The following is a 23,951-nucleotide window of genomic DNA, read 5'->3' on the forward strand; positions in this document are numbered from 1 at the left end:
GAATAGTGAGTGCAGCTCTGGAGTATAATACAGGATATAACTCAGGATCAGTACAGGATAAGTAATGTAATGTATGTACACAGTGACCCCACCAGCAGAATAGTGAGTGCAGCTCTGGAGTATAATACAGGATATAACGCAGGATCAGTACAGGATCAGTAATGTAATGTATCTACACAGTGACCTCACCAGCAGAATAGTGAGTACAGCTCTGGTGTATAATACAGGATATAACTCAGGATCAGTACAGGATAAGTAATGTAATGTATGTACACAGTGACCCCACCAGCAGAATAGGGAGTACAGCTCTGGAGTATAATACAGGATATAACTCAGGATCAGTACAGGATCAGTAATGTAATGTATGTACACAGTGACCTCACCAGCAGAATAGTGAGTGCAGCTCTGGAGTATAATACAGGATATAACACTGGATCAGTACTGGTTAAATAATGCAATGCATTTAGTAACTTGCTCAACCTTAACTGTAAAGTTATCCTTTATTGTGTAACACTGGGTTTCTGTTCCCTTTAGGTTTGCTTTATGTACCCCCAGAACTGTAGTTAAATAAGATAATTGTGTCTCTGTAGGAAGATAAACATTTGGTGCATGGAAATGTCTGTGCAAAGAATATTCTGCTGGCCAGGAAAGGTCTGGATGACGGATCTTCTCCTTTTATCAAGCTGAGTGACCCAGGCGTCTCGTTCACAGTGCTATCCCGAGAAGGTATTCCATTATATAGTGACCGTGTAGAGTGAGATTACCTTATAGAAGTCCTAAATCATTGTCATGTTCTTCCTGCAGAGCGGGTGGACCGGATACCCTGGATTGCTCCAGAGTGCGTCCGCAATGTCTCCTCTCTAAGCACGGCTGCTGACAAATGGAGCTTTGGGACGACGCTGCTGGAAATATGTTTCAATGGGGAAGTGCCCTTAAAGGAGAGAACTGCATCTGAGGTAAGAGGATCGGAGGACTGTTATCAGGTGTAAATGTGGGCTTTTGTGGTTATACTACTTTATAGATCTGATAGAGAGCTCTAGATCTTCTCAAGTTAAAGTTCTCCGCCCCCTAGACATCGTATACCCTATCCAAAGGATAGGGGATAAGCTGTCTGATCGCGGGGGTCCCTTTAATCTCTTGTCATCCTTTGTGTGCAGAAGGAAAGGTTTTATGAGAAGGAGCTGGGCCTCCCTGAGCCCTCCTGCAAGGAGCTCGCGGACCTCGTCGGTCTTTGTCATAACTACAACCCCTCAGGGAGACCGTCTTTCCGGACCATCCTCAGAGACCTCACCCAGCTCCAGCCCCATGGTAAGCAGTGATCGGGACCTGATGTGGCACCTGCTTTCCTTTTTTTTTTTTTTTTTTTTTTTTTTTTTTTTTGCAGAATTTCCTTTTATGTACTGTTACCTTTTTGTGTTCTTCTCCTCCATAGATCTCAATGAGATCGGCTCCATCAGTCCAGATTTCTCTGTCACAGACCCAACAGTGTTCCAGAAGCGATATCTGAAGAAGATTCGGGAGCTGGGAGAGGTATTTCCTATTGCAGTAAATGGATTCCACAAATGCACAATCACTTATAACTTCTGCACCCAGAAACTCCCATAGTACAGAGCACAAAGCTCTGAGGAAAGAGAAATGTGCCCCCTCCTATCCCTTTTCTCAACATGCAGTCTCACAGACACACAGAATGCAGTATTTCCCCCCCCCCCCCCCCCAATCCACAAAATCTGCAGCTGCAAATCCCCCTTTCCTCTTGGTCTACAGCTGCGTCTTCTTCCTCCCTCATTCCCCGGGGGGGCTGCGGCTGTGTCCCCTCATTCCCCGGGGGGGCTGCGGCTGTGTCCCCTCATTCCCCGGGGGGGCTGCGGCTGTGTCCCCTCATTCCCCAGGGGGGGCTGCGGCTGTGTCCCCTCATTCCCCGGGGGGGGGCTGCGGCTGTGTCCCCTCATTCCCCGGGGGGGGGCTGCGGCTGTGTCCCCTCATTCCCCGGGGGGGGGCTGCGGCTGTGTCCCCTCATTCCCCGGGGGGGGGGCTGCGGCTGTGTCCCCTCATTCCCCGGGGGGGGGCTGCGGCTGTGTCCCCTCATTCCCCGGGGGGGGGCTGCGGCTGTGTCCCCTCAATTCCCCGGGGGGGGGCTGCGGCTGTGTCCCCTCAATTCCCCGGGGGGGGGGCTGCGGCTGTGTCCCCTCAATTCCCCGGGGGGGGGCTGCGGCTGTGTCCCCTCAATTCCCCGGGGGGGGGGGCTGCGGCTGTGTCCCCTCAATTCCCCGGGGGGGGGGCTGCGGCTGTGTCCCCTCAATTCCCCGGGGGGGGGGGGCTGCGGCTGCGGCTGTGTCCCCTCAATTCCCCTGGGGGGGGAGCTGCGGCTGCGGCTGTGCCCCCTCAATTCCCCGGGGGGGGGGGGGGGGAGCTGCGGCTGTGTCCCCTCAATTCCCCGGGGGGGCTGCGGCTGTGTCCTGTCCGAGCATACTGGGAGTTGTAGTTTTGCAACAGCTGGAGGCACACTGGTTGGGAAACACGGCTCTAGATGCATTGAAGAGTCCCTGACCTTGTTGTCTCCTCTCCTCCAGGGACACTTTGGAAAGGTGAGCCTGTATTGCTATGACCCAAATAATGATGGGACCGGGGAGATGGTGGCAGTGAAGTCCTTAAAGTCAGGCTGCAGTCAGCAGCTGGAGACCAGCTGGAAAGGAGAAATCCGAATCCTGAAGACTCTTTACCATGAGAACATTGTGAAGTATAAAGGCTGCTGCAGTGAGCAAGGTGGGCTCCCGGTTCCCTTGAGTCTTCCTCACTTGTGTCGTCCCCCATGTACTTTATTCCCTATTGTCTGTGTGTGCAGGAGATAAGATCGTCCAGCTCATCATGGAGTACGTTCCTCTGGGGAGTCTGCGGGATTACCTACCGAAACACAACGTGAGCCTGTCTCAGATATTACTGTATGCCCAGCAGATCTGTGAGGTGAGGGCCTTATCCTCCTGCATTTTGCTTGGGAGAGAGTAGGATGTGTCCTCAGGTACTGATCTGTCTATTGTACACACAGGGGATGGCATACCTTCACTCTCAGCATTACATCCATCGGGACCTGGCTGCCCGTAATGTTCTGGTGGAGAACGAGAACGTGGTGAAGATTGCTGATTTTGGACTTGCCAAAGCTGTACCAGAGGGGCATGAGTACTACCGTGTAAGAGAGGATGGAGACAGCCCCGTGTTCTGGTAAGATCCTGGTATTGGAGAACGTAATGGACTATGCTTGGGGCTGGTTATGAGCATAGGGCAGGTATCAGGCCAAGGATTCTTACCACTAGTGCTGGGGGGGGGGGGTCAACCTGTTATATCAAGGTTTCCCAACCAGGGTGCCTCCAGCTGTTGCAAAACTACAACTCCCAGCATGTTTAGATAGACAAAGGCTACATTCAGACACCCGTACTCAAGACTCTGAGGTGTTCATCCACCATTCCTGGGTGTAGACCAGTGTTTTCCAAGAGGCTGTTGCAAAACTACAATTCCCAGCATGCCCGGACAGCCTTTGGCTGTCCGGGCATGCTGGGAGTTGTAGTTTTGCAACAGCTGGAGGCACCCTGGTTGGGAAACACTGTGTTACATTATAGGGACAGCAAGGTTCCCATTGTCCGGGCATGCTGGGAGTTATAGTTTTGCAACAGCTGGAGGCACCCTGGTTGGGATACACTGTGTTACATTATAGGGACAGCAAGGTTCCCATTGTCCGGGCATGCTGGGAGTTGTAGTTTTGCAGCAGCTGGAAGCACCCTGTTTGGGAAACACTGTGTTACATTATAGGGACAGCAAGGTTCCCATTACAGACATGTTTGTAGTATATGCAGATGTCTTTAAACATTATTATTATTATTATTTATTTATTTTCCCCCCTATAGGTATGCTACGGAGTGTCTGAAAGAATGCAAGTTCTTCTATGCCTCTGATGTGTGGTCATTTGGGGTGACCCTGTATGAACTTTTAAGTCGCTGTGACCCCGCTCAAAGCCCACCGACTGTAAGTCCGTATCTCTTATATTCACAGGGGGAGATTTATCAAAACCTGTCCAGAGGAACAGTTGCTGAGTTGCCCATAGCAACCAATCAGATCGCTACTTTCATTTTCCAAAAGTGAAAGAAGCGATCTGATTGGTTGCTATGGGCAACTCAGGAACTTTTCCTCTGGACAGGTTTTGATAAATCTCCCCCACAGTCTAGACTTCATAGGGTTTTTCACTTCCTGGTCCCCCAAAGTTAAGAAGATAGGTGTGGTCCAGCTTAAAGGGGTTAACCAGCATTTCACAATGTATCCTCTATGGCACAGAGGATACATTGTGAAGTTCTGGATAACCCCTTTAAGCTGGAGTCTATGGGGTAAGTTGTCGCCACAGGATAGAGCATAAGTATCTGATCGCTGTGGGTCCAAACAGGGCCCGGCTCTCCATGAGAGATCGGTACCAATAACTTAAGAGAAGTAATCCAATTATCTATGGAAGCAGCTATTATTTACTTATCTTTTCTTTCATTAGACAAGACAAGTAATTAAAGGGGTATTCCAGGCAAAAACTTTTTTTATATATATCAACTGGCTCCGGAAAGTTAAAAAGATTTGTAAATTACTTCTATTTAAAAATCTTAATCCTTCCAATAGTTATTAGCTTCTGAAGTTGAGTTGCTGTTTTCTGTCTAACTGCTTTCTGATGACTCACGTCCCGGGAGCTGTGCAGTTCCTATGGGGATATTCTCCCATCATGCACAGCTCCCGGGACGTGACATCATCAATGAGCAGTTAGACAGCAAAATTCAGAAGCTAATAACTATTGGAAGGATTAAGATTTTTTAATAGAAGTCATTTACAAATCTGTTTAACTTTCCGGAGCCAGTTGATATATAAAAAAAAATGTTTTTGCCTGGAATACCCTTTTAACCCCTTAACCCCTTAAGGACAATGGACGTACTCCTACGCCCCCGTTTCCGAGTCCTTAAGGACCGAGGACGTAGGAGTACGTCCTGTCCTTTCCCGGCCCCCTGCCGCTAGCCGGAGGGGAGCCGGTGCCCGATGCCTGCTGAAATCGTTCAGCAGGCATCGCGGCATATCGCCCAGGGGGGTCATTATGACCCCCCATGTCGGCGATGGCCGCAGATCGCTGGACAATTCAGTCCAGCGATCTGCGGCGATTCCGGGTCAATCGGGTCTCCAGTGACCCGGTGACCCGGAATTACTGGCTGATCGGGGCCGTCAGAGACGGCCCCGAACAGCCAGAGCCTGCAGGAGTGAGGTGGCACTGGTGCCACCTCACGATCGCCCTGATTCGTCGGCCGGATTACCGGCCGACGAATCAGGGCGCCTGCTGCGGGTGTCACTCCCGCACCCGCTCCGCCCCTCTTCCGGAGGACGTGAGCGGGTGCGGGACGTGCACCCCTGGTGCTGGGGACCCCGATCCCCGGCGTAAATGTTGGGATCGGGGCCCCAGGAGCGACGGCGGCGGCGGGACTGACCTGTGCGGCGATCAAGCAGCAGCAGGAGGTGAGTGACAGCCTCCTGCTGTTGCTTAGCAACAGCTCCCAGCATGCAATATGGGCATGCTGGGAGCTGTAGTTATGCAACAGCAGGAGGCAGACCACCACAACTCCCAGCATGCACTTATGGGCATGCTGGGACTTATGGTTTTGCAACAGCTGGAGGCACATTATTTCTATGGAAAAGTGTACCTTCAGCTGTTGTGTAACTACAACTCCCAGCTTGCACAAACAGCTTAAGTGCATGCTGGGAGTTGTAGTGGTGCATCTGCTGGTTGCAGAACTACAACTCCCAGCATGCCCATTGGCTGTCGGTGACTGCTGAGAGTTGTAGTTTTGCAACAGCTGAAGGCACACTGAGTTAAGTAGCAAACCAGTGTGTCTCCAGCTGTTGCATAACTACAATCCCCAGCATCCCCAGCCAAAGTAGTATGCCTCCGGCTGTTGCATAACTACAACACCCAGCATGCCCTTCCGCTGTCCGTACATGCTGGGGGTTGTAGCTTTTGCAACAGCTGAAGGCACACTGGTTGCAAAACACTGAGTTTGTTACCAAACTCGGTGTTTCACAACCAGTGTGCCTCCAGCTGTTGCAAAACTATAACTCCCAGCATGCACTGATAGACCGTACATGCTGGGAGTTGTAGTTTTGCAACAGCTGGATGTTCCACCCCCCCAATGTGAACGTACAGGGTACACTCACATGGGCGGAGGATTACAGTAAGTATCCGGCTGCAAGTTTGAGCTGCAGCAAATTTTCTGCTGCAGCTCAAGCTGCCAGCGAGAAACTACTGTGAACCCCCCGCCTGAGCGACTGTACCCTAAAAACACTACACTAACACACAATAAAATAAAAAGTAAAAAAACACTACATATACACATACCCCTACAATAAAAATGAAAAACGTCTGGTACGCCACCGTTTCCAAAACGGAGCCTCCAGCTGTTGCAAAACTACAACTCCCAGCATGCACTGATAGACCGTACATGCTGGGAGTTGTAGTTTTGCAACAGCTGGATGTTCCCCCCCCCAATGTGAACGTACAGGGTACACTCACATGGGCGGAGGATTACAGTAAGTATCCGGCTGCAAGTTTGAGCTGAGGCAAATTTTCTGCCGCTGCTCAAATTGCCAGCGAGAAACTACTGTGAACCCCCCACCCGTGCGACTGTACCCTAAAAACACTACACTACACTAACACACAATAAAATAAAAAGTAAAAAACACTACATATACACATACCCCTACACAGCCCCCCTCCCCTCCCCAATAAAAATGAAAAACGTCTGGTACGCCACTGTTTCCAAAACGGAGCCTCCAGCTGTTGCAAAACAACTACTCCCAGTATTGCCAGATAGCCGTTGACTGTCCAGGCATGCTGGGACTTTTACAACAGCTGGAGGCACCCTATTTGGGAATCACTGGCGTAGAATACCCCTATGTCCACCCCTATGCAATCCCTAATTTAGGCCTCAAATGCGCATGGCGCTCTCACTTTGGAGCCCTGTCGTATTTCAAGGCAACAGTTGAGGGTCACATATGGGGTATCGCCGTACTCGGGAGAAATTGTGTTACAAATTATGGGGGGTATTTTCTGCTATTACCCTTTTTAAAAATCAAAAATTTTTGGGAAACCAACATTTTAGGTAAAAATTTTTTTTTTTTTTTTACATATGCAAAAGTTGTGAATCACCTGTGGGGTATTAAGGTTCACATTACCCCTTGTTATGTTCCCCGAGGGGTCTAGTTTCCAAAATGGTATGCCATGTGTTTTTTTTTTTGCTGTCCTGGCACCATAGGGGCTTCCTAAATGCGGCATGCCCCCAGAGCAAAATTTGCTTTCAAAAAGCCAAATGTGACTCCTTCTCTTCTGAGACCTGTAGTGCGCCAGCAGAGCACTTCTCACCCCCATATGGGGTGTTTTCTGAATCGGGAGAAATTGGGCTTCAAATTTTGGGGGGTATTTTCTGCTATTACCCTTTTTAAAAATGTAAAAATTTTGGGAAACCAAGCATTTTAGGTAAAAATTTTTTTTTTTTTTTTAACATATGCAAAAGTCGTGAAACACCTGTAGGGTATTAAGGTTCACTTTACCCCTTTTTACGTTCCCCGAGGGGTCTGGTTTCCAAAATGGTATGCCATGTGGTTTTTTTTTGCGGTTCTGGCACCATAGGGGCTTCCTAAAGGTGACATGCCCCCCAAAAACCATTTGACGCTCCTTCCCTTCTGAGCCCTCTACTGCGCCCGCCGAACAATTAACATAGACATATGAGGTATGTGCTTACTCGAGTGAAATTGGGTTTCAAATACAAGTAAAAATTTTCTCCTTTTTAACCCTTGCAAAAATTCAAAAATTGGGTCTACAAGAACATGCGAGTGTAAAAAAGGAAGATTGTGAATTTTCTCCTTCACTTTTCTGCTATTCCTGTGAAACACCTAAAGGGTTAATACACTTATTGAATGTCATTTTGAATACTTTGGGGGGTGTAGTTTTTATAATGGGGTCATTTATGGGGTATTTCTAATATGAAGACCCTTCAAATCCACTTCAAACCTGAACTGGTCCATGAAAAATAGCGAGTTTGAAAATTTTGTGAAAAATTTCCAAATTGCTGCTGAACTTTGAAGCCCTCTGGTGTCTTCCAAAAGTAAAAACTCATAAATTTTACGATGCAAACATAAAGTGGACATATTGTATATGTGAACCCAAAAAAAAAATATTTTGAATATCCATTTTCCTTACAAGCAGAGAGCTTCAAAGTTAGAAAAATGCAAAATTTTCATTTTTTTCATCAAATTTTGGGATTTTTCACCAAGAAAGGATGCAAGTTACCATAAAATTTTACCACTAAGTTAAAGTAGAATATGTCACGAAAAAACAATCTCGGAATCAGAATGATAACTAAAAGCATTCCAGAGTTATTAATGTTTAAAGTGACAGTGGTCAGAATTGCAAAAAACGCTCCGGTCCTTAAGGTATAAAATGGCCTGGTCCTTAAGGGGTTAAGGACCAGGCCATTTTATACCTTAAGGACCGGAGCGTTTTTTGCAATTCTGACCACTGTCACTTTAAACATTAATAACTCTGGAATACTTTTAGTTATCATTCTGATTCCGAGATTGTTTTTTCGTGACATATTCTACTTTAACTTAGTGGTAAAATTTTATGGTAACTTGCATCCTTTCTTGGTGAAAAATCCCAAAATTTGATGAAAAAAATGAAAATTTTGCATTTTTCTAACTTTGAAGCTCTCTGCTTGTAAGGAAAATGGATATTCAAAATATATTTTTTTGGGGTTCACATATACAATATGTCTACTTTATGTTTGCATCATAAAATTTATGAGTTTTTACTTTTGGAAGACACCAGAGGGCTTCAAAGTTCAGTAGCAATTTTGAAATTTTTCACAAAATTTTCAAACTCACTATTTTTCAGGGACGAGTTCAGTTTTGAAGTGGATTTGAAGGGTCTTCATATTAGAAATACCCCATAAAAGACCCCATTATAAAAACTACACCCCCTAAAGTATTCAAAAAAACATTCAGTAAGTGTATTAACCCTTTAGGTGTTTCACAGGAATAGCAGCAAAGTGAAGGAGAAAATTCAAAATCTTCATTTTTTACACTCGCATGTTCTTGTAGACCCAATTTTTGAATTTTTGCAAGGGATAAAAAGGAAAAAAAATTTACTTGTATTTGAAACCCAATTTCTCTCGAGTAAGCACATTCCTCATATGTCTATGTTAATTGTTCGGCGGGCGCAGTAGAGGGCTCAGAAGGGAAGGAGCGACAAACGGTTTTTGGGGGGCATGCCGCATTTAGGAAGCCCCTATGGTGCCAGGACAGCAAAAAAAAAAACACATGGCATACCATTTTGGAAACTAGACCCCTCAGGGAACGTAACAAGGGGTAAAGTGAACCTTAATACCCTACAGGTGATTCACGACTTTTGCATATGTAAAAAAATATATATTTTTTTACCTAAAATGCTTGGTTTCCCAAAATTTTTACAATTTTAAAAAGGGTAATAGCAGAAAATACCCCCCAAAATTTGAAGCCCAATTTCTCCCGATTCAGAAAACACCCCATATGGGTGTGAAAAGTGCTCTGCTGGCGCACTACAGGTCTCAGAAGAGAAGGAGTCACATTTGGCTTTTTGAAAGCGAATTTTTCTCTGGGGGCATGCCGCATTTAGGAAGCCCCTATGGTGCCAGGACAGCAAAAAAAAAAAACACATGGCATACCATTTTGGAAACTAGACCCCTCGGGGAACGTAACAAGGGGTAATGTGAACCTTAATACCCTACAGGTGTTTCACGACTTTTGCATATGTAAAAAAATATATATTTTTTTTACCTAAAATGCTTGGTTTCCCAAAAATTTTACATTTTTTAAAAGGGTAATAGCAGAAAATACCCCCCAAAATTTGAAGCCCAATTTCTCCCGAGTACGGCGATACCCCATATGTGGCCCTAAACTGTTGCCTTGAAATACGACAGGGCTCCAAAGTGAGAGCGCCATGCGCATTTGAGGCCTAAATTAGGGACTTGCATAGGGGTGGACATAGGGGTATTCTACGCCAGTGATTCCCAAACAGGGTGCCTCCAGCTGTTGTAAAACTCCCAGCATGCCTGGACAGTCAACGCCTATCTGGCAATACTGGGAGTAGTTGTTTTGCAACAGCTGGAGGCTCCGTTATGGAAACAGTGGCGTATCAGACGTTTTTCATTTTTATTGGGGAGGGGAGGGGGGCTGTGTAGGGGTATGTGTATATGTAGTGTTTTTTACTTTTTATTTTATTGTGTGTTAGTGTAGTGTAGTGTTTTTAGGGTACAGTCACACGGGCGGGGGGTTCACAGTAGTTTCTCGCTGGCAGTTTGAGCTACGGCAGAAAATTTGACGCAGCTCAAACTTGCAGCCGGATACTTACTGTAATCCTCCGCCCATGTGAGTGTACCCTGTACGTTCACATTGGGGGGGGGGGGGAACATCCAGCTGTTGCAAAACTACAACTCCCAGCATGTACGGTCTATCAGTGCATGCTGGGAGTTGTAGTTTTGCAACCGCTGGAGGCTCCGTTTTGGAAACAGTGGCGTACCAGACGTTTTTCATTTTTATTGGGGAGGGGAGGGGGGCTGTGTAGGGGTATGTGTATATGTAGTGTTTTTTACTTTTTATTTTATTGTGTGTTAGTGTAGTGTAGTGTTTTTAGGGTACAGTCACACGGGCGGGGGGTTCACAGTAGTTTCTCGCTGGCAATTTGAGCTGCGGCAGAAATTTTGCCGTACCTCAAACTTGCAGCCGGATACTAACTGTAATCCTCTCTGACGGCCCCGATCAGCCAATAATTCCGGGTCACTGGAGACCCGATTGACCCGGAATCCGCCGCAGATCGCTGGACTGAATTGTCCAGCGATCTGCGGCCATCGCCGACATGGGGGGTCATAATGACCCCCCTGGGCGATATGCCCCGATGCCTGCTGAACGATTTCAGCAGGCATCGGGGACCGGCTCCGCTCCAGATGGTTGCGGGGGGCCGGTAAAACACATGACGTTCTCATACGTCATGTGTCCTTAAGGACTCGGAAATGGAGACGTATGAGAACGTCATGTGTCCTTAAGGGGTTAATGGTATACTGATATTTCTGTTTCTTTTTATTATTTGTATTAATTATTATTTATTGTTGTTATATATATATTTTTTTTTCTGTCTGGTTGTTCACCACATTGGCCCAGATTTACCAAACTGTGTGAGAGAAAAAATTGATTTTTTTTTCTCTCCCACAGCAACCAATCACAGCTCAGCTTTCACTTTACCAAAGCTCGTTAGTTGAGCTGTGATTTGTTACTGTGGTAAAATCACTCTAAGGGTACATTCACACAGGGTGTATTACGCTGCGGATCTGCCGCTGAAGGACCGCTGTATGCTGCCTTTACAGGTGCCTGCTCGGTGTGGCAATACGCCGCTACGAGCAAACACTCTGCAATGTGCGATTTGCCTTTCGCATGCGCAGTATACTCGCACATCGCGGCTGCGCAGCCTAGCTCATAGAGCCGCGATTTGTGCACTGCGGATGCGTGACGACTCGCACATTGTTTCAGTGTGTCTGCTTGTATTGCCGCTCCGAGCAGACACCTGTAAAGGCAGCATACAGCGGTCCTTCAGCGGAGGATCTGCAGCATAATGCGCGCTGGGGATCCGCTCGTGTGAACGTACCCTAATTGTGTTTTCTGTGAAGTAATAGAAAACTCTATCAATGCAATCATACATCTCACAATTTGTAAGTTTTATATGTTATTGAAAAAATTCTCAATAAAAACCATTGAAAATGTCACAGCCCCTCTATGCATTCTCTATTAGAGAGCCAGAGTACAGCAGAGTACAGCAGAGTACAGCAGAGTACAGCAGAGTACAGCAGAGTACAGCAGAGTACAGCAGAGTACAGCAGAGTACAGCAGAGTACAGCAGAGTACAGCAGAGTACAGCAGAGTACAGCAGAGTACAGCAGAGTACAGCAGAGTACAGCAGAGTACAGCAGAGTACAGCAGAGTACAGCAGAGTACAGCAGAGTACAGCAGAGTACAGCAGAGTACAGCGCTCCGGTTCTCCTATAGAGAATGCAAGGAGGGCTGTGTCAACCTCACACTCACAGGAAGAGCAGGACCCTGTTCTGGAGATTGTAGGGGTCCCCTGTGGATAGATGAGTTGTCAAATGCTGGTGTACCCCATTTAAAGGGGTACTCCATCTCTCCATCTTAACCCCTGTCCTCAGATCAAAGTTTGGCAATGTTCGGCAGCTACATGAATGAATAGAGCACTGGCAACTATGTGTGGTACTCTTATTCAATTCCGGGGACTCTTCACCTCTATCCTGTGTTATTCCCTGAGGATAATGGATAATGTGCTAAGATGGGAATACTCAATGATAAACTGCTGTTAGGTGGGTAGGGAGCCGCAGCAGGAGTCGCCTTTTGTATTTAATCTCTACCATGTTTAACCCCTACAACTTCCCATGTCGAGCATGTCCATCATGTGCATCTGTGGATCTGAATTGGCTTGACAGCTGCATCTAGTTGGTTTAATAGTGACCATGGGATTGAGGTGACCGTAGCATCTAATGGTTCAAAAGCCACAATGGCATCTAAGTGGTTCAGTAGTGACAGCAGCATCTAGATGGTTCATTATCGACCATGATAGGCCCCTTTCACACTACCGGTATGTTCCTGGATTCTTACACCTGTTATTCACTAACTGTTATGCAATAATGGGTCAGGAAAAAATGGATGAAATAACTGAATACAATGGATGATAACTGATGACCAATTTTGACGGACATTCTGTCAAAATAACTGACATGTGCCATCTGTTATTACCTGTTATAGTCCGTTATTTTATCTCCATTATTTTTTTCCATGTGACTTCCTGGTTGTGATGCTGTACTTAGCATGCTCGGTATCAATAACTGATCATAACGGATTTGTGAACATCTGTCACCCATAGACTTCAATGTTAAAATTTTAACCTCCGTTATTCCACCGTTATTTTTGACGGGACAAAAATTAGTGCATGCACTGTTATTTGCCCCATCAGAAATAACAGATGTTAGTCATAACAGGACATAACTGATGCTAAAGGATGGGCAGAAAATCCCATTGACATAAATGGTATTTTCTCGGTCGCTCTTCATTGGGGGACACCTAACTGATGGGTATATGCTCTTGCCACTAGGCAGCGTGACACTAGAAAGAAAAAAAGTAGTCATCTCCCTGGCAGGATACACCCGCCCACTGGAAGTGAGGTAACCAGTTTTAGCTAGTGTCAGCAGGAGGCAAGACACAGGTCTGGGAGCTCCCCAGACCTGGTCTTTTTTTAAATTATTTTCTAGTAAGGGCTGTTTCTTTACTTCTTTTTGTTTCCCTTTTTCAGATGGGGGTTCAGGAGCATGGCGCTACCTGTTCCCCCATATGCGGCTAAGGGGCACGGGACATTAATGAATGCACTGTTAACCCCTTCCCGCCAACAGCCAGTGCCTGGGGTTGCACCTTGGGTCCAGGTCCCCCTATTTTTCCTGCTCGTCCTGGACTGTTGCGGCATGACGTGATGGGCATAGCCCCATATTCCTCCCCCCCCCCCCCCCCCCTAGTAGGTGGAAAGCCCATTCAGAGAAATAAATTATAATAAATGTAAATTAATTAATCAAAAAATGAATCCCTTTTGCTGGCCTTTAAGACCATTTAGTGGGGGTTGGTGCCCTCTTGTGGCCTATAGTTGGATTGTGCCTTCTTCTTTTCCTGACACCTTTGTGTCCTTGGGGGACACACAAATTGCAGCCTTAACCTGGGTTATCATTCGCTTCCGGCCTATTGACTAAGATCAAGTGCAGTGTAGGTTCTTATCAGTTTAATCTGATACTTCACCTATCCGGGGACCATATTGTACATCGGTTTTTCAGTATGTGGGCAGATGTGGAAGCTTGCTTCCGTCGACCCATGCATTGACCCGCTATGGTGGTATCTTTGGGTACAGTACACCAAAAAATCTGTTGGGCCCCCTTTTTTTTCTGGAGTATATGGGGGGCCCCCCTTCCTGTCTCCATCACCCTGTACGGGCCCTGATATGACACACTGCATTGAGTCAGTGGAGATAGTGGAGTCAGTGGGCATTCCTGCTTTCTCCAGGTTTCTCACTCTGTTGGAGACATACGTGACTCGCTGTAGCGGGTCGTGCCAGGGATTTCATGATTCTTTGGAAGTATACCGGGGTTACGGTCAGGACTGTTTCTCCTCTACCACCGGTCACCAGGACATGTTTGCCGTGTCCGCAGGTGTTCTTGTTGTGTACATACGTTATTCCCTCCTCCACAGGATGCCACATTCGTGGCTGCTGTCCCAGATACCTATGTCCAGTGCCCATGGATTGCACCTGCTCTCATTGGGCCAGACAGTAGTGTCATCTGTCGCTCATCTCACAACCGCCACATCCGTGGCTGGATTTCGTTGCCCCACTGTCAGTGTGAGGTGATCGCCGGAGTGCACCATTGTCTACCTGGACCCATACCAGTAAGCCAGACAGTGGTCTGCATGGTTTTCAAGGGCTGAAGTGTCTATGGCTGCAGTTCCAGTACCTCACTGCTAGTGCGCGGTGTCCAGTGGAGTGACCTGGCGTGTCCTATGGACCATATGCTGGGCGAAGGGGATACCATCCACGGCTCCTAAGCCTCCCCCGATATCCCAGGGTGACTGGGATTCTATTCATGGCTTCTCGGCTTCACTGTCTTTCCACAGGCATCAAGGGGCCCAGTTATTGCTATCTGACTGTGTTCCCTTATCACCAGCATCTGGAGGGGGCACTCATTACGCCAGACTGTGGTCTACACAGTGTCTTCCACTGTCGGTCTCCCATCTCTGGGCTGCCGCGTGCAACTGTCTGAGGGTTCCTGCAGGCAAGGGTCTGCTGTCTGTCAGACAGTCTTCGTCTGCAGGGTCTCCTACACCACTGGGTCGCTCATAAGTTTGGCCGCACTCCTGTGCCCCTCTGTCTGTGGGAGGTTTCAAAGAAGTGTTCCGGTGTACTCAGGAATCCTTCAGCTGTCTCCGTAGTTTCCTGCTACATCTGGTCAACTGCCATACACTTCCCACTGTGTAGGACCCAGTGTTACCATGGTCTCTCTACCAGGTAGTCAGACTGTGTGCAGGACTTTCAAATCTGCCAGGTCTCCTCCCCCATGCCTGCCGCTTCCGTGGCCGCAGTCCAGTGTCTCCTTCCATGGAAAGTTAAAATACTGGGCCCATGGGTTCATGGGACCTCTTCTGGGTCTGCATGTTTCCTGCTCCACATGCATCCCTCATCTCTTGCAACAGTGGCACTCTCTGTTCCCATTTTTTCAGGAGTACCACGTTGGTCTGCTAGGGACGTGGTGGTGACACACCATTGAGTGCAGTGGGTTTTCCATTCTGTCAGACTTTGGGATGTCTTTGGTTTCCTTTGTGTCTGCTGTTTGGTTCCCCTCCTCGCCCTCCCTTCTGCTCGGTGTATTGTGACTCGGGCCTTCCTGTGGTCTTGTTCTGCTTGCCTGCGACAGTTGAGAACCTCTGTACTGGCAGGGGGCCTGTTGGGGCAGCATAGTCAGTTCAGGCCTCCAGGTATCTTCCTGTTTTCCTATGCAGAGTGGCTCAGGCTTCTGCTCTGACCTTCGACACATCTAGGATGGCTCAGTTGGCTACCATCTGGTTGGACACTATCCTAGACTGCTGTGGCGTGCCTTCCTTTTTCGGTTGGCCCTCCTGGTTCTTTGGGCCTTAGTGATTCCATTGTGGGCAGTCCTTCTTACCACACTTCTGCTCTTCTCAACACAAGTTTCCCTCCTGGAGCGTGTCGCGGCCGTTGGGTTTTCTTCCCCTTCAGGTACATGTCTTGAAGGTGCTGCAGGCACCTCCAACTTCCCATGTTGGCCGCGTTGGTGTTCTGGGATGCTTCTTTTTAGGGTCTTCCGCTCCTTCTTGGCCGTTTATACTTCCGTGTACGTCTTTCAGATGACTCAAGAACCCCCAGTTCTCTTGTCTGTCTATCTTTGGGGCCCATGTACTCCTGGGATGGGGGGTGTTCGGGTCATCCGAATTACACCTTTCAAGCTAATTTTGCCTTCTAGGTGCTCGTGGTGGGCCCCTGAGACAGGGGTTTTGGGTCTCCCAGATGTTTGGGTCATTGCTTTTATACTGCAGCCCTCTCTAAAGCCGGTTTCCCTTTCTTTTTTTCCAGTGTTGTTCTGGTTTCCACCTTCAGAGCTCACTTTCTAATCGGGCATATGCTGCTCTTCCTGGTGTTTTTTTTTTCTGCCATGTTCTCTTGAAGCGGTAAAATCTGGATGATCCCTCTGGTTGTGCCCTTTTCCATTTTTGTTTTCCAGCCGGGCTAGCCCTCTGACTGGTTCTGTGTTCCTTTGGGGTTGATTTTCTAGCCCCTCCAGGGATGGCTCCTGCCTGGCTTGCTTCCTAGTCCACCTCTTTTCTTATCTTTCTTGATGGACCGTAGATTGTCTGCCAGGGAGGAGCCGATTTTTCTTTTTTTTTTCTTTCTAGTGTCAGTACCTCCTAGTGGCAAGAACATATACCCATCAGTTAGGTGTCCCCCAATGAAGGCTACGAGAAAAAGATTTTACAGGAAGCACAAAAAAAATCTCCTTTTTTGACAACCGTTTTATGGACTTTCTGATGGGAGTTCATGACTGAGGTTTTTACAGGAGGATAACGGTAGTGTGAAAGGGGCTATAGATGGTTAGACAAAGAAAGGGGGGCCCCCCTCTGTCATTTCATGTCATCCATAACACATGATCACAGGGTATGAATTTGTGGCAGCCGGGAACCTAACAGTGACCATTTGCCACAACAGTCAAGTATAGTATTTTTAACATTTTTATTTACATTTTTCGGGTACATCCACAATGATTTGATGTTTATAAACTGATATTTTACATTTATACTAAAACTCCATCCTCTGTACTAGAAATTCATAGAGATGATCGGAGTCACCCAAGGGCAGATGACGGTGGTACGGCTGATCGATCTGTTGGATCGGGGTCAGAGGCTTCCTCATCCAAGTGATTGTCCTCCTGAGGTAAGCAGCATGAGTGTCTTATGGAAGGTTTTCTAGATCTCTGCTTGCTGTCAGTGAAGGGGGACATGCATGTTTAAGTCAAGAGGTTGAAAATTGGTGTTGCTCACCCAGTATGAAGTAAGGCTTTTGCCACTGTCCCACATAGAAGACTTATCAATAAACTGCAAAAATGTAGGAGTGGAAAGGTGATTGTCCGGCACTGTTAGACTAATATGAGCAACAGCAAAATGTGATGTGGATGGTCCTGACTGTCCTGTTAATGCAATCTTTTGGTCCGGTGGTGCAGAGCTAAACAGCAGGTTACTGGCAATGGTAGTGAAGAAAAACAAAGCTTGCACTCACCATCCAAGGAAAATTCTTTATTTCACTGTGTCAGGCATAACAGGCTGGCGGGTGGGTGGATGCAGGTGGGGTGGGGACCGGAACAGACTGTTTCACGCCGCTCAGGCGCTTCTTCGAGCCGGAATACCAGCTGGAATAAGCGCCTGAGCGGCATGAAACAGTCTGTTCCGGTCCCCACCCCACCTGCCTCCACCCACCAGCCTGTTATGCCTGACACGGAGAAATAAAGAATTTTCCTTGGATGGTGAGTGCGAGCTTTGTTTTTCTTCACTACCATTGCCTTTATCAATAAACTGCAGTCATTGAGCTTGGACTCCCATATTGCTGAGTGGATTAGGCAGTGGCTGAGTGACAGACAGCAGAGGGTTGTAGTCAATAGAGAATATTCAGAGCAAGGTCTTGTCACTAGTGGGGACCTCAGGGATCTGTACTGGGAACTCCGAACTCCAGCAACTGAAATTTGATGTGGATAAGTGCAAGATAATGCACCTGGAGCGTAAAAACTCTCGTGCAGAATATGGAATATTTGACACAGTCCTGACCTCAGTATCTGAGGAAAGGGATTTAGGAGTAATTATTTCAGAAGACTTAAAGGTAGGAAGACAATGTAATAGAGCAGCAGGAAATGCTGGCAGAATGCTTGGATGTATAGGGAGAGGTATAAGCAGTAGAAAGAGAGAAGTGCTCATGCTGCTGTACAGAACACTGGTGAGACCTCACTTGGAGTATTGTGCGCAGTACTGGAGGCCGTATCTCCAGAAGGATATAGATACTCTAGAGAGAGAACAGAGAAGATACTAAACTAGTACATGGATTGCAGGATAAAACTCACCAGGAAAGATTAAAGGACCTTAACATGTAAAGAAGAAAGAAGAGACAGAGGGGATATGATAGAGACTTTAAATACATAACGGGAATGAACACGGTAAAGGGGGAGAGCATATTTAAAAGAAGAAAAACTACCACAAGAGGACATAGTTTTATATTAGAGGGGTCAAGGTTTCTGCAGTACTATCAGGAAGTATTACTTTACTGAGAGAGTAGTGGATGCATGGAATAGCCTTCCTGCAGAAGTGGTCGCGGCAAATACAGTAAAGGAGTTTAAACATACATGGGATAAGCATAAGGCTATCCTTCATATAAGATAGGGCCAGGAACTATTGATAGGATTCAGATTATTGGGCAGACTAGATGGGCCAAATGGTTCTTATCTGCCGACACATTCTATGTTTCTATGAACACAGCATAACAAGATTGTTTTATTACCTGACAGCAAAAAGACAACTTAAAATGCTGAAAAAGAACTGAAATACAAAGTATTAGAAAATTGTAAATGTTGATCTCAATAAATGTTTTGCTTCAGTCTAATTGTTCTCTGATTTCCTTGTCTGTGTCTTCTCTTACTAGATCTATAAACTGATAAAGAACTGCTGGGAGACAGAAGCCAGTTTACGGCCATCGTTTCCAACTCTCATCCCTACTCTTAAAGCCTTCCACAATAAATACAAGGGGCAAGTTGTGTTCAGCCTCTGCTAATGTCATGGTGAGAATCCCAGACACTTCGCTCAAAATATGTTCCTTCCAGGAGTCATTAGGTCTGTTTTTTCTAACCAGGGGGCCTGCAGCTGTCCAGGCATGCTGGGAATTGTAGTTTCGCAACAGCTTGGAGGCAACTTAGTTGGGAAACACTGCATTTGATGATGTGTTGACACGCTCCCTCCCATAGACTTGCATTGAGGCGGCGTGGCATCATGACCCCCGCACCCCGTGTTCGGAACAAAATGTTGCGAACGCTGGGGCAGTGGAGTACCCATTTAAATGGTGTGGTGCAGCCAGTAAGCAAGTAAAATGGTGGATGGGAGGCAGGTATCACTTAGGCTTCTTGCCTCAGTGACATAAGACTGGAGTTTTGGTCCAGGTTTGGGATTGAATTAAGATAAAGAGATGGTTACTCCCCTACTACAGTTCTGGTTTGTGTTGGAGTCCTGAACCTGATCTTGCCGGTGTGTGAGCACGGCCATAGGGCAGCAGAGAGGAGTTGCTCTGAAACAGATCAGTTTCTTTGGTATGTTGGATACTGATACACTGCACCAGAAAGACTGATTTATGGTACTGAACCTGTCAAGTTTTGGGTGAGAAGCTTAGAAGTTTGTTTAGGTTAAGAACCCAATGTGAAGGCCATATACGCTGCTCAAAAAAATAAAGGGAACACTAAGATAACACATCCTAGATCTGAATGCACTAATCGTATGAAATACTTTTGTCTTTACATAGTTGAATGTGCTGACAACAAAATCACACAAAAATGATCTATGGAAATCAAATTTATCAACCCATGGAGGTCTGGATATGGAGTCACACTCAAAATCACAGTGGAAAACCCCACTACAGGCTGATCCAACTTTATGTAATGTCCTTAAAACAAGTCACAATGAGGCTCAGTAGTGTGTGTGGCCTCCACGTGCCCGTATGACCTCCCTACAATGCCTAGGCATGCTCCTGATGAGGTGGTGGATGGCCACCTGAGGGATGTCCTCACAGACCTGGACTAAAGCATCCGCCAACTCCTGGACAGTCTGTGGGGCAACGTGGCATTGGTGGATGGAGCGGGACATGATGTCCCTGATGTGCTCAATCGGATTCGGGTCTGGGGAACGGGCGGGCCAGTCCTTAGCATCAATGCCTTCCTCCTGCAGGAACTGCTGACACACTCCAGCCACATGAGGTCTAGCATAATCTTGCAGTAGAAGGAACCCAGGGCCAACTGCACCAGCATATGGTCTCACAAGGGGTCTGAGGATAGCATCTCGGTACCTAATGGCAGTCAGGCTACCTCTGGCAAGCACATGTAGGGCTGTGCGGGCCCCCAAAGAAATGCCACCCCACACCATTACTGACCCACCACCAAAATGGTCATGCTGGAGGATGTTGCAGGCAGAAGAACGTTCTTCACGGCATCTCCAGACTCTGTCACATCTGCCACATGTGTTCAGTGTTAACCTGCTTTCATCTGTGAAGAGCACAGGATGACAGTGGCGAATTTGCCAATCTTGGTGTTCTCTGGCAAATGCCAAATGTCCTGCACGGTGTTGAGCTGTAAGCACAACCCCCCACCTGTGGACGTCGGGCCCTCTTACCACCCTCATGGAGTCTCTTTCTGACCTTTTGAGTGGACACATGCACATTTGTGGCCTGCTGGAGGTCTTTTTGCAGGGCTCTGGCAGTGCTCCTCCTAATCCTCCTTGCACAAAGTGGAGGTAGCGGTCCTGCTGCTGGGTTGTTGCCCTCCTACAGCCTCCTCCACGTCTCCTGATGTACTGGCCTGTCTCCTGGTAGCACCTCCATGCTCTGGACACTACGCTGACAGACATCAAACCTTCTTGCCACAGCTCGCATTGATGTGCCATCCTGGATGAGCTGCACTACCTGAGTGTCTTGTGTGGGTTGTAGACTCAATCTCATGGTACCACTAGAGTGAAAGCACCGCCAGCATTCAAAAGTGACCAAAACATCAGCCAGGGAGCATAGGAACTGAGAAAAGTGGTCGGTGGACACCACCTGCAGAACCATTCCTTTAATTTTGGTTACTTTATGTACCCTAAAAAAATTTTATGAAGTCCGATAAAAACTACAGATCATGGCGCAAAAAATTTGCCCTCATACAGCCCCATATGCGGAGGAAAAAAAAAAATTAGGGGTCAGAAGATGACATTTTTAAACCTACTAATTTTTGTCAGTAAAGTTTTTTTAATTGTTTAACAAAAGTAAAACAAAATAAAACCTATATAAATTGGGTATTTTAATTGTATGGACCTACAGAATAAAGATAAGGTGTAATTTTTTACCGAAAAGTGCACTGCGTAGAATCGGAAGCCCCCAAAAGTTTGAAAATGCCTATTTACTTATTTATTTTTTTCAATTTAGCCCCGCAAAATGATTTTGTGGTGAAATGATTGATGTCATTACAAAGTAAAGGTGGAAAAATGAAAGCGTTATGATTTTTAGAAGGCGAGGAGGAAAAAAAACTAAGGTTCAAAAATGAAAAAAAAAACTGTGATGCTTAAAGGGTACCTCTCATCAAAAAAACTTTTGCTATATTATAGATTAATGTATGTAGAATAACTTTACAATTGCATGTTATGAAAAAATATGCTTCTTTCTCTTTAATTTTCCCCTTTGAAGAAATGACCACTAGGGGTCTCCCTACCAGTCCTGGCAGCAAGCATTTCAGACTCATGCTGGAGTCCTAAACACTACGAGCTGCCAGTCTGCTTTGTTCACAAAGGAGAACACTCAGAGCTGCCAGCCTGCTTTGTTCACAGCCTGTTTGGCTGTGAACAAAGCAGGCTGGCAGCTCTGAGTGTTTAGGACTCCAGCATGAGTCAGAAATGCTTGCTGACAGGACTGATCGGGAAAAATACAATAGAAAGAAGCATATTTGTCATTAACATGCTATTGGAAAGTTATTCAACATTCATTAATCTAAAATATATCCAAAGTTTATTTGATGAGAGGTACCCTTTAAAGGGTTAGTTTAGTTGGAGGATAGACGCTGTTGTGTTTTATTTTTTAATTTTTTAATTAATTTATTTTATTTGAATTTCAGGCCAAAGCTTTGAATCGGTGGAGCATGGAATTATTGAACCAGCGGCTGCCATACCTGGCCTGTTACTTCTACCACATATGACCCTGTCAGAGCCACCTCTTTAATGGGCAGGATGATGCCCTCTGTGATGTTCGGATCGCCGGGGCAGTGTTAACCACTCCAGGTGCAATGCTGGGCCGATGCACTATATGATCCTCTGGTACTGTCTGGACATGGTCCCTCCAATCGGGGACGAGCGGACTGGACTATATAGTCCCTGTATTCTCAGAACTGTGAAGCTGTGAAGTTCTTGCGCTTTCGTGACCCGTGGGGCAGGAACACTCCTGTGTTGCATGTTGCATGTGAAATGCAAAATGTATGCAGAAAGCTAGTGCAATATTCCAAGTATTTTTTAAATATCCGTGCAGTCGTCCCGTCCCCCCCCCCCCCTCCCCCCAGGCAATGTGCAGCCCTTGGGCATGCTTGGACTTTTAGTTGTACAGTAGCTGAAGCATCTCAGGTTGCTTGACCTTGGCCTATCCTTTCCATAAGAAGCCTTCAAATCTGTGAAAGACGTGTCTAGTGTTTTAACCTGTGCCTGTTCGCTGCAGAAGGGAAGAGGACCTTTCGGCGCACTAATACTGTATAACAAGTGAACTTGCCTTATTAAGATTTGCTTCTAAGGGGTTTTAAAGCCCCTGTTCAGATGTGAAATATTAAACTGCTTAAGCGGAGCCTGGTAATCTTACTGTGAGGTCGAAACGGTTCCCAGAATGCATTGTAACTGACCTAAAGCGTAGGTTGTGCCGAGCTGTCTGGACCGTGAGCTAAACACCACAATACTACAACATAGAGCAGTGTTTCCCGACCAGGGTGCCTCCAGCTGTTGCAAAACTACAACTCCCGGCATGCCCGGACAGCCGAAGGCTGTCCGGGCATGCTGGGAGTTGTAGTTTTGCAACAGCTGGAGGCACCTGGTTGGGAAAAACCGACATCAAGGAAGCTCTCTGCAGAACTCACTACCAGCTATAGAAATTACTATGCAGGAAGCTTCCCCAAAATGAGTGCGCCCCATCATTACCCTGAGGACTTCTTCCTACCATAGACCTCAATAAGTGGGGGGGCACAATGGGAGACATTTACGAAATGGGGCGTTCTGATACGCAGCACTTATATAAAGCTCCAACTATTTTCAGTTCACTGGATTTATTAAGAGGCGTACACCTCTCAGTGAATCCAATGGGCTGCCCCAGCACACCCCTTCCCTCCCTCTTGGTGCAAATTACTTATTTCTTTAAAAGCCGCACATTTTTATACAAGCAAAAAAAATTATTGCGCAAAAACCTGAGCACTAACACGGCTGGCATGGCTTATCAAATTTTCTCCTGATGGGGGAGACTTATCAAAACCTATCATGAGGAAAAGTTGACCATAGCAACCAATCAGACGGCTTCTTTCATTTCTAACAAGGCCTCTGCAAAATGAAAGAAGCGATCTGATTGGTTGCTATGGGCAACTTTTCCTCTGGGCAGGTTTTGATGAATCTCCCCCAATGTGTTTATGTATGTTGCCATTGATCTACCCCCCCCCCCCCCCCCCAAATTCTTAATTAACCCCTTAAGGACCAGGCCATTTTACACCTTAAGGACCAGAGCATTTTTTGCAATTCTGACCACTGTCACTTTAAACATTAATAACTCTGGAATGCTTTTACTTATCATTCTGATTCTGAGATTATTTTTTCGTGACCTATTCTACTTTAACATAGTGGTAAATTTTTGTGGTACCTTGCATGCTTTCTTGGTGAAAAATCCCCAAATTTGATGAAAAAAATGAAAATTTAGCATTTTTCTAACTTTGAAGCTCTCTGCTTGTAAGGAAAATGGATATTCC

The 23,951-nt window shown here is 46.5% G+C and overlaps 1 protein-coding gene and 1 non-coding gene across 5 annotated transcripts in view; both read left to right on the plus strand.

Annotated features, from left to right (window-relative positions):
• The window catches only part of TYK2 (tyrosine kinase 2), a 54,315-nt gene extending 31,505 nt beyond the window's left edge, over positions 1-22,810 (plus strand). For all 4 annotated transcript variants that reach the window (XM_056570575.1, XM_056570574.1, XM_056570577.1 and 1 more), the window contains exons 15-25: positions 591-726; positions 805-956; positions 1,158-1,308; positions 1,433-1,530; positions 2,571-2,763; positions 2,843-2,961; positions 3,044-3,216; positions 3,897-4,014; positions 17,021-17,131; positions 18,881-19,016; positions 22,080-22,810. In XM_056570575.1, the coding sequence (XP_056426550.1) occupies positions 591-726; positions 805-956; positions 1,158-1,308; positions 1,433-1,530; positions 2,571-2,763; positions 2,843-2,961; positions 3,044-3,216; positions 3,897-4,014; positions 17,021-17,131; positions 18,881-19,009 (1,380 nt within the window). In that variant the 3' untranslated portion in view covers positions 19,010-19,016; positions 22,080-22,810. The remainder of the gene's footprint in view (positions 1-590; positions 727-804; positions 957-1,157; positions 1,309-1,432; positions 1,531-2,570; positions 2,764-2,842; positions 2,962-3,043; positions 3,217-3,896; positions 4,015-17,020; positions 17,132-18,880; positions 19,017-22,079) is intronic.
• LOC130268082 (U2 spliceosomal RNA) lies at positions 13,867-14,054 on the plus strand. The gene has a single exon (XR_008843450.1). It is a non-coding gene; the product is annotated as a U2 spliceosomal RNA (small nuclear RNA).
• Positions 22,811-23,951: the final 1,141 nt, after the last annotated feature.

This window comes from Hyla sarda, chromosome 4 (genome assembly GCF_029499605.1).
Source record: "Hyla sarda isolate aHylSar1 chromosome 4, aHylSar1.hap1, whole genome shotgun sequence".
NCBI classification, from domain to species: domain Eukaryota; kingdom Metazoa; phylum Chordata; class Amphibia; order Anura; family Hylidae; genus Hyla; species Hyla sarda.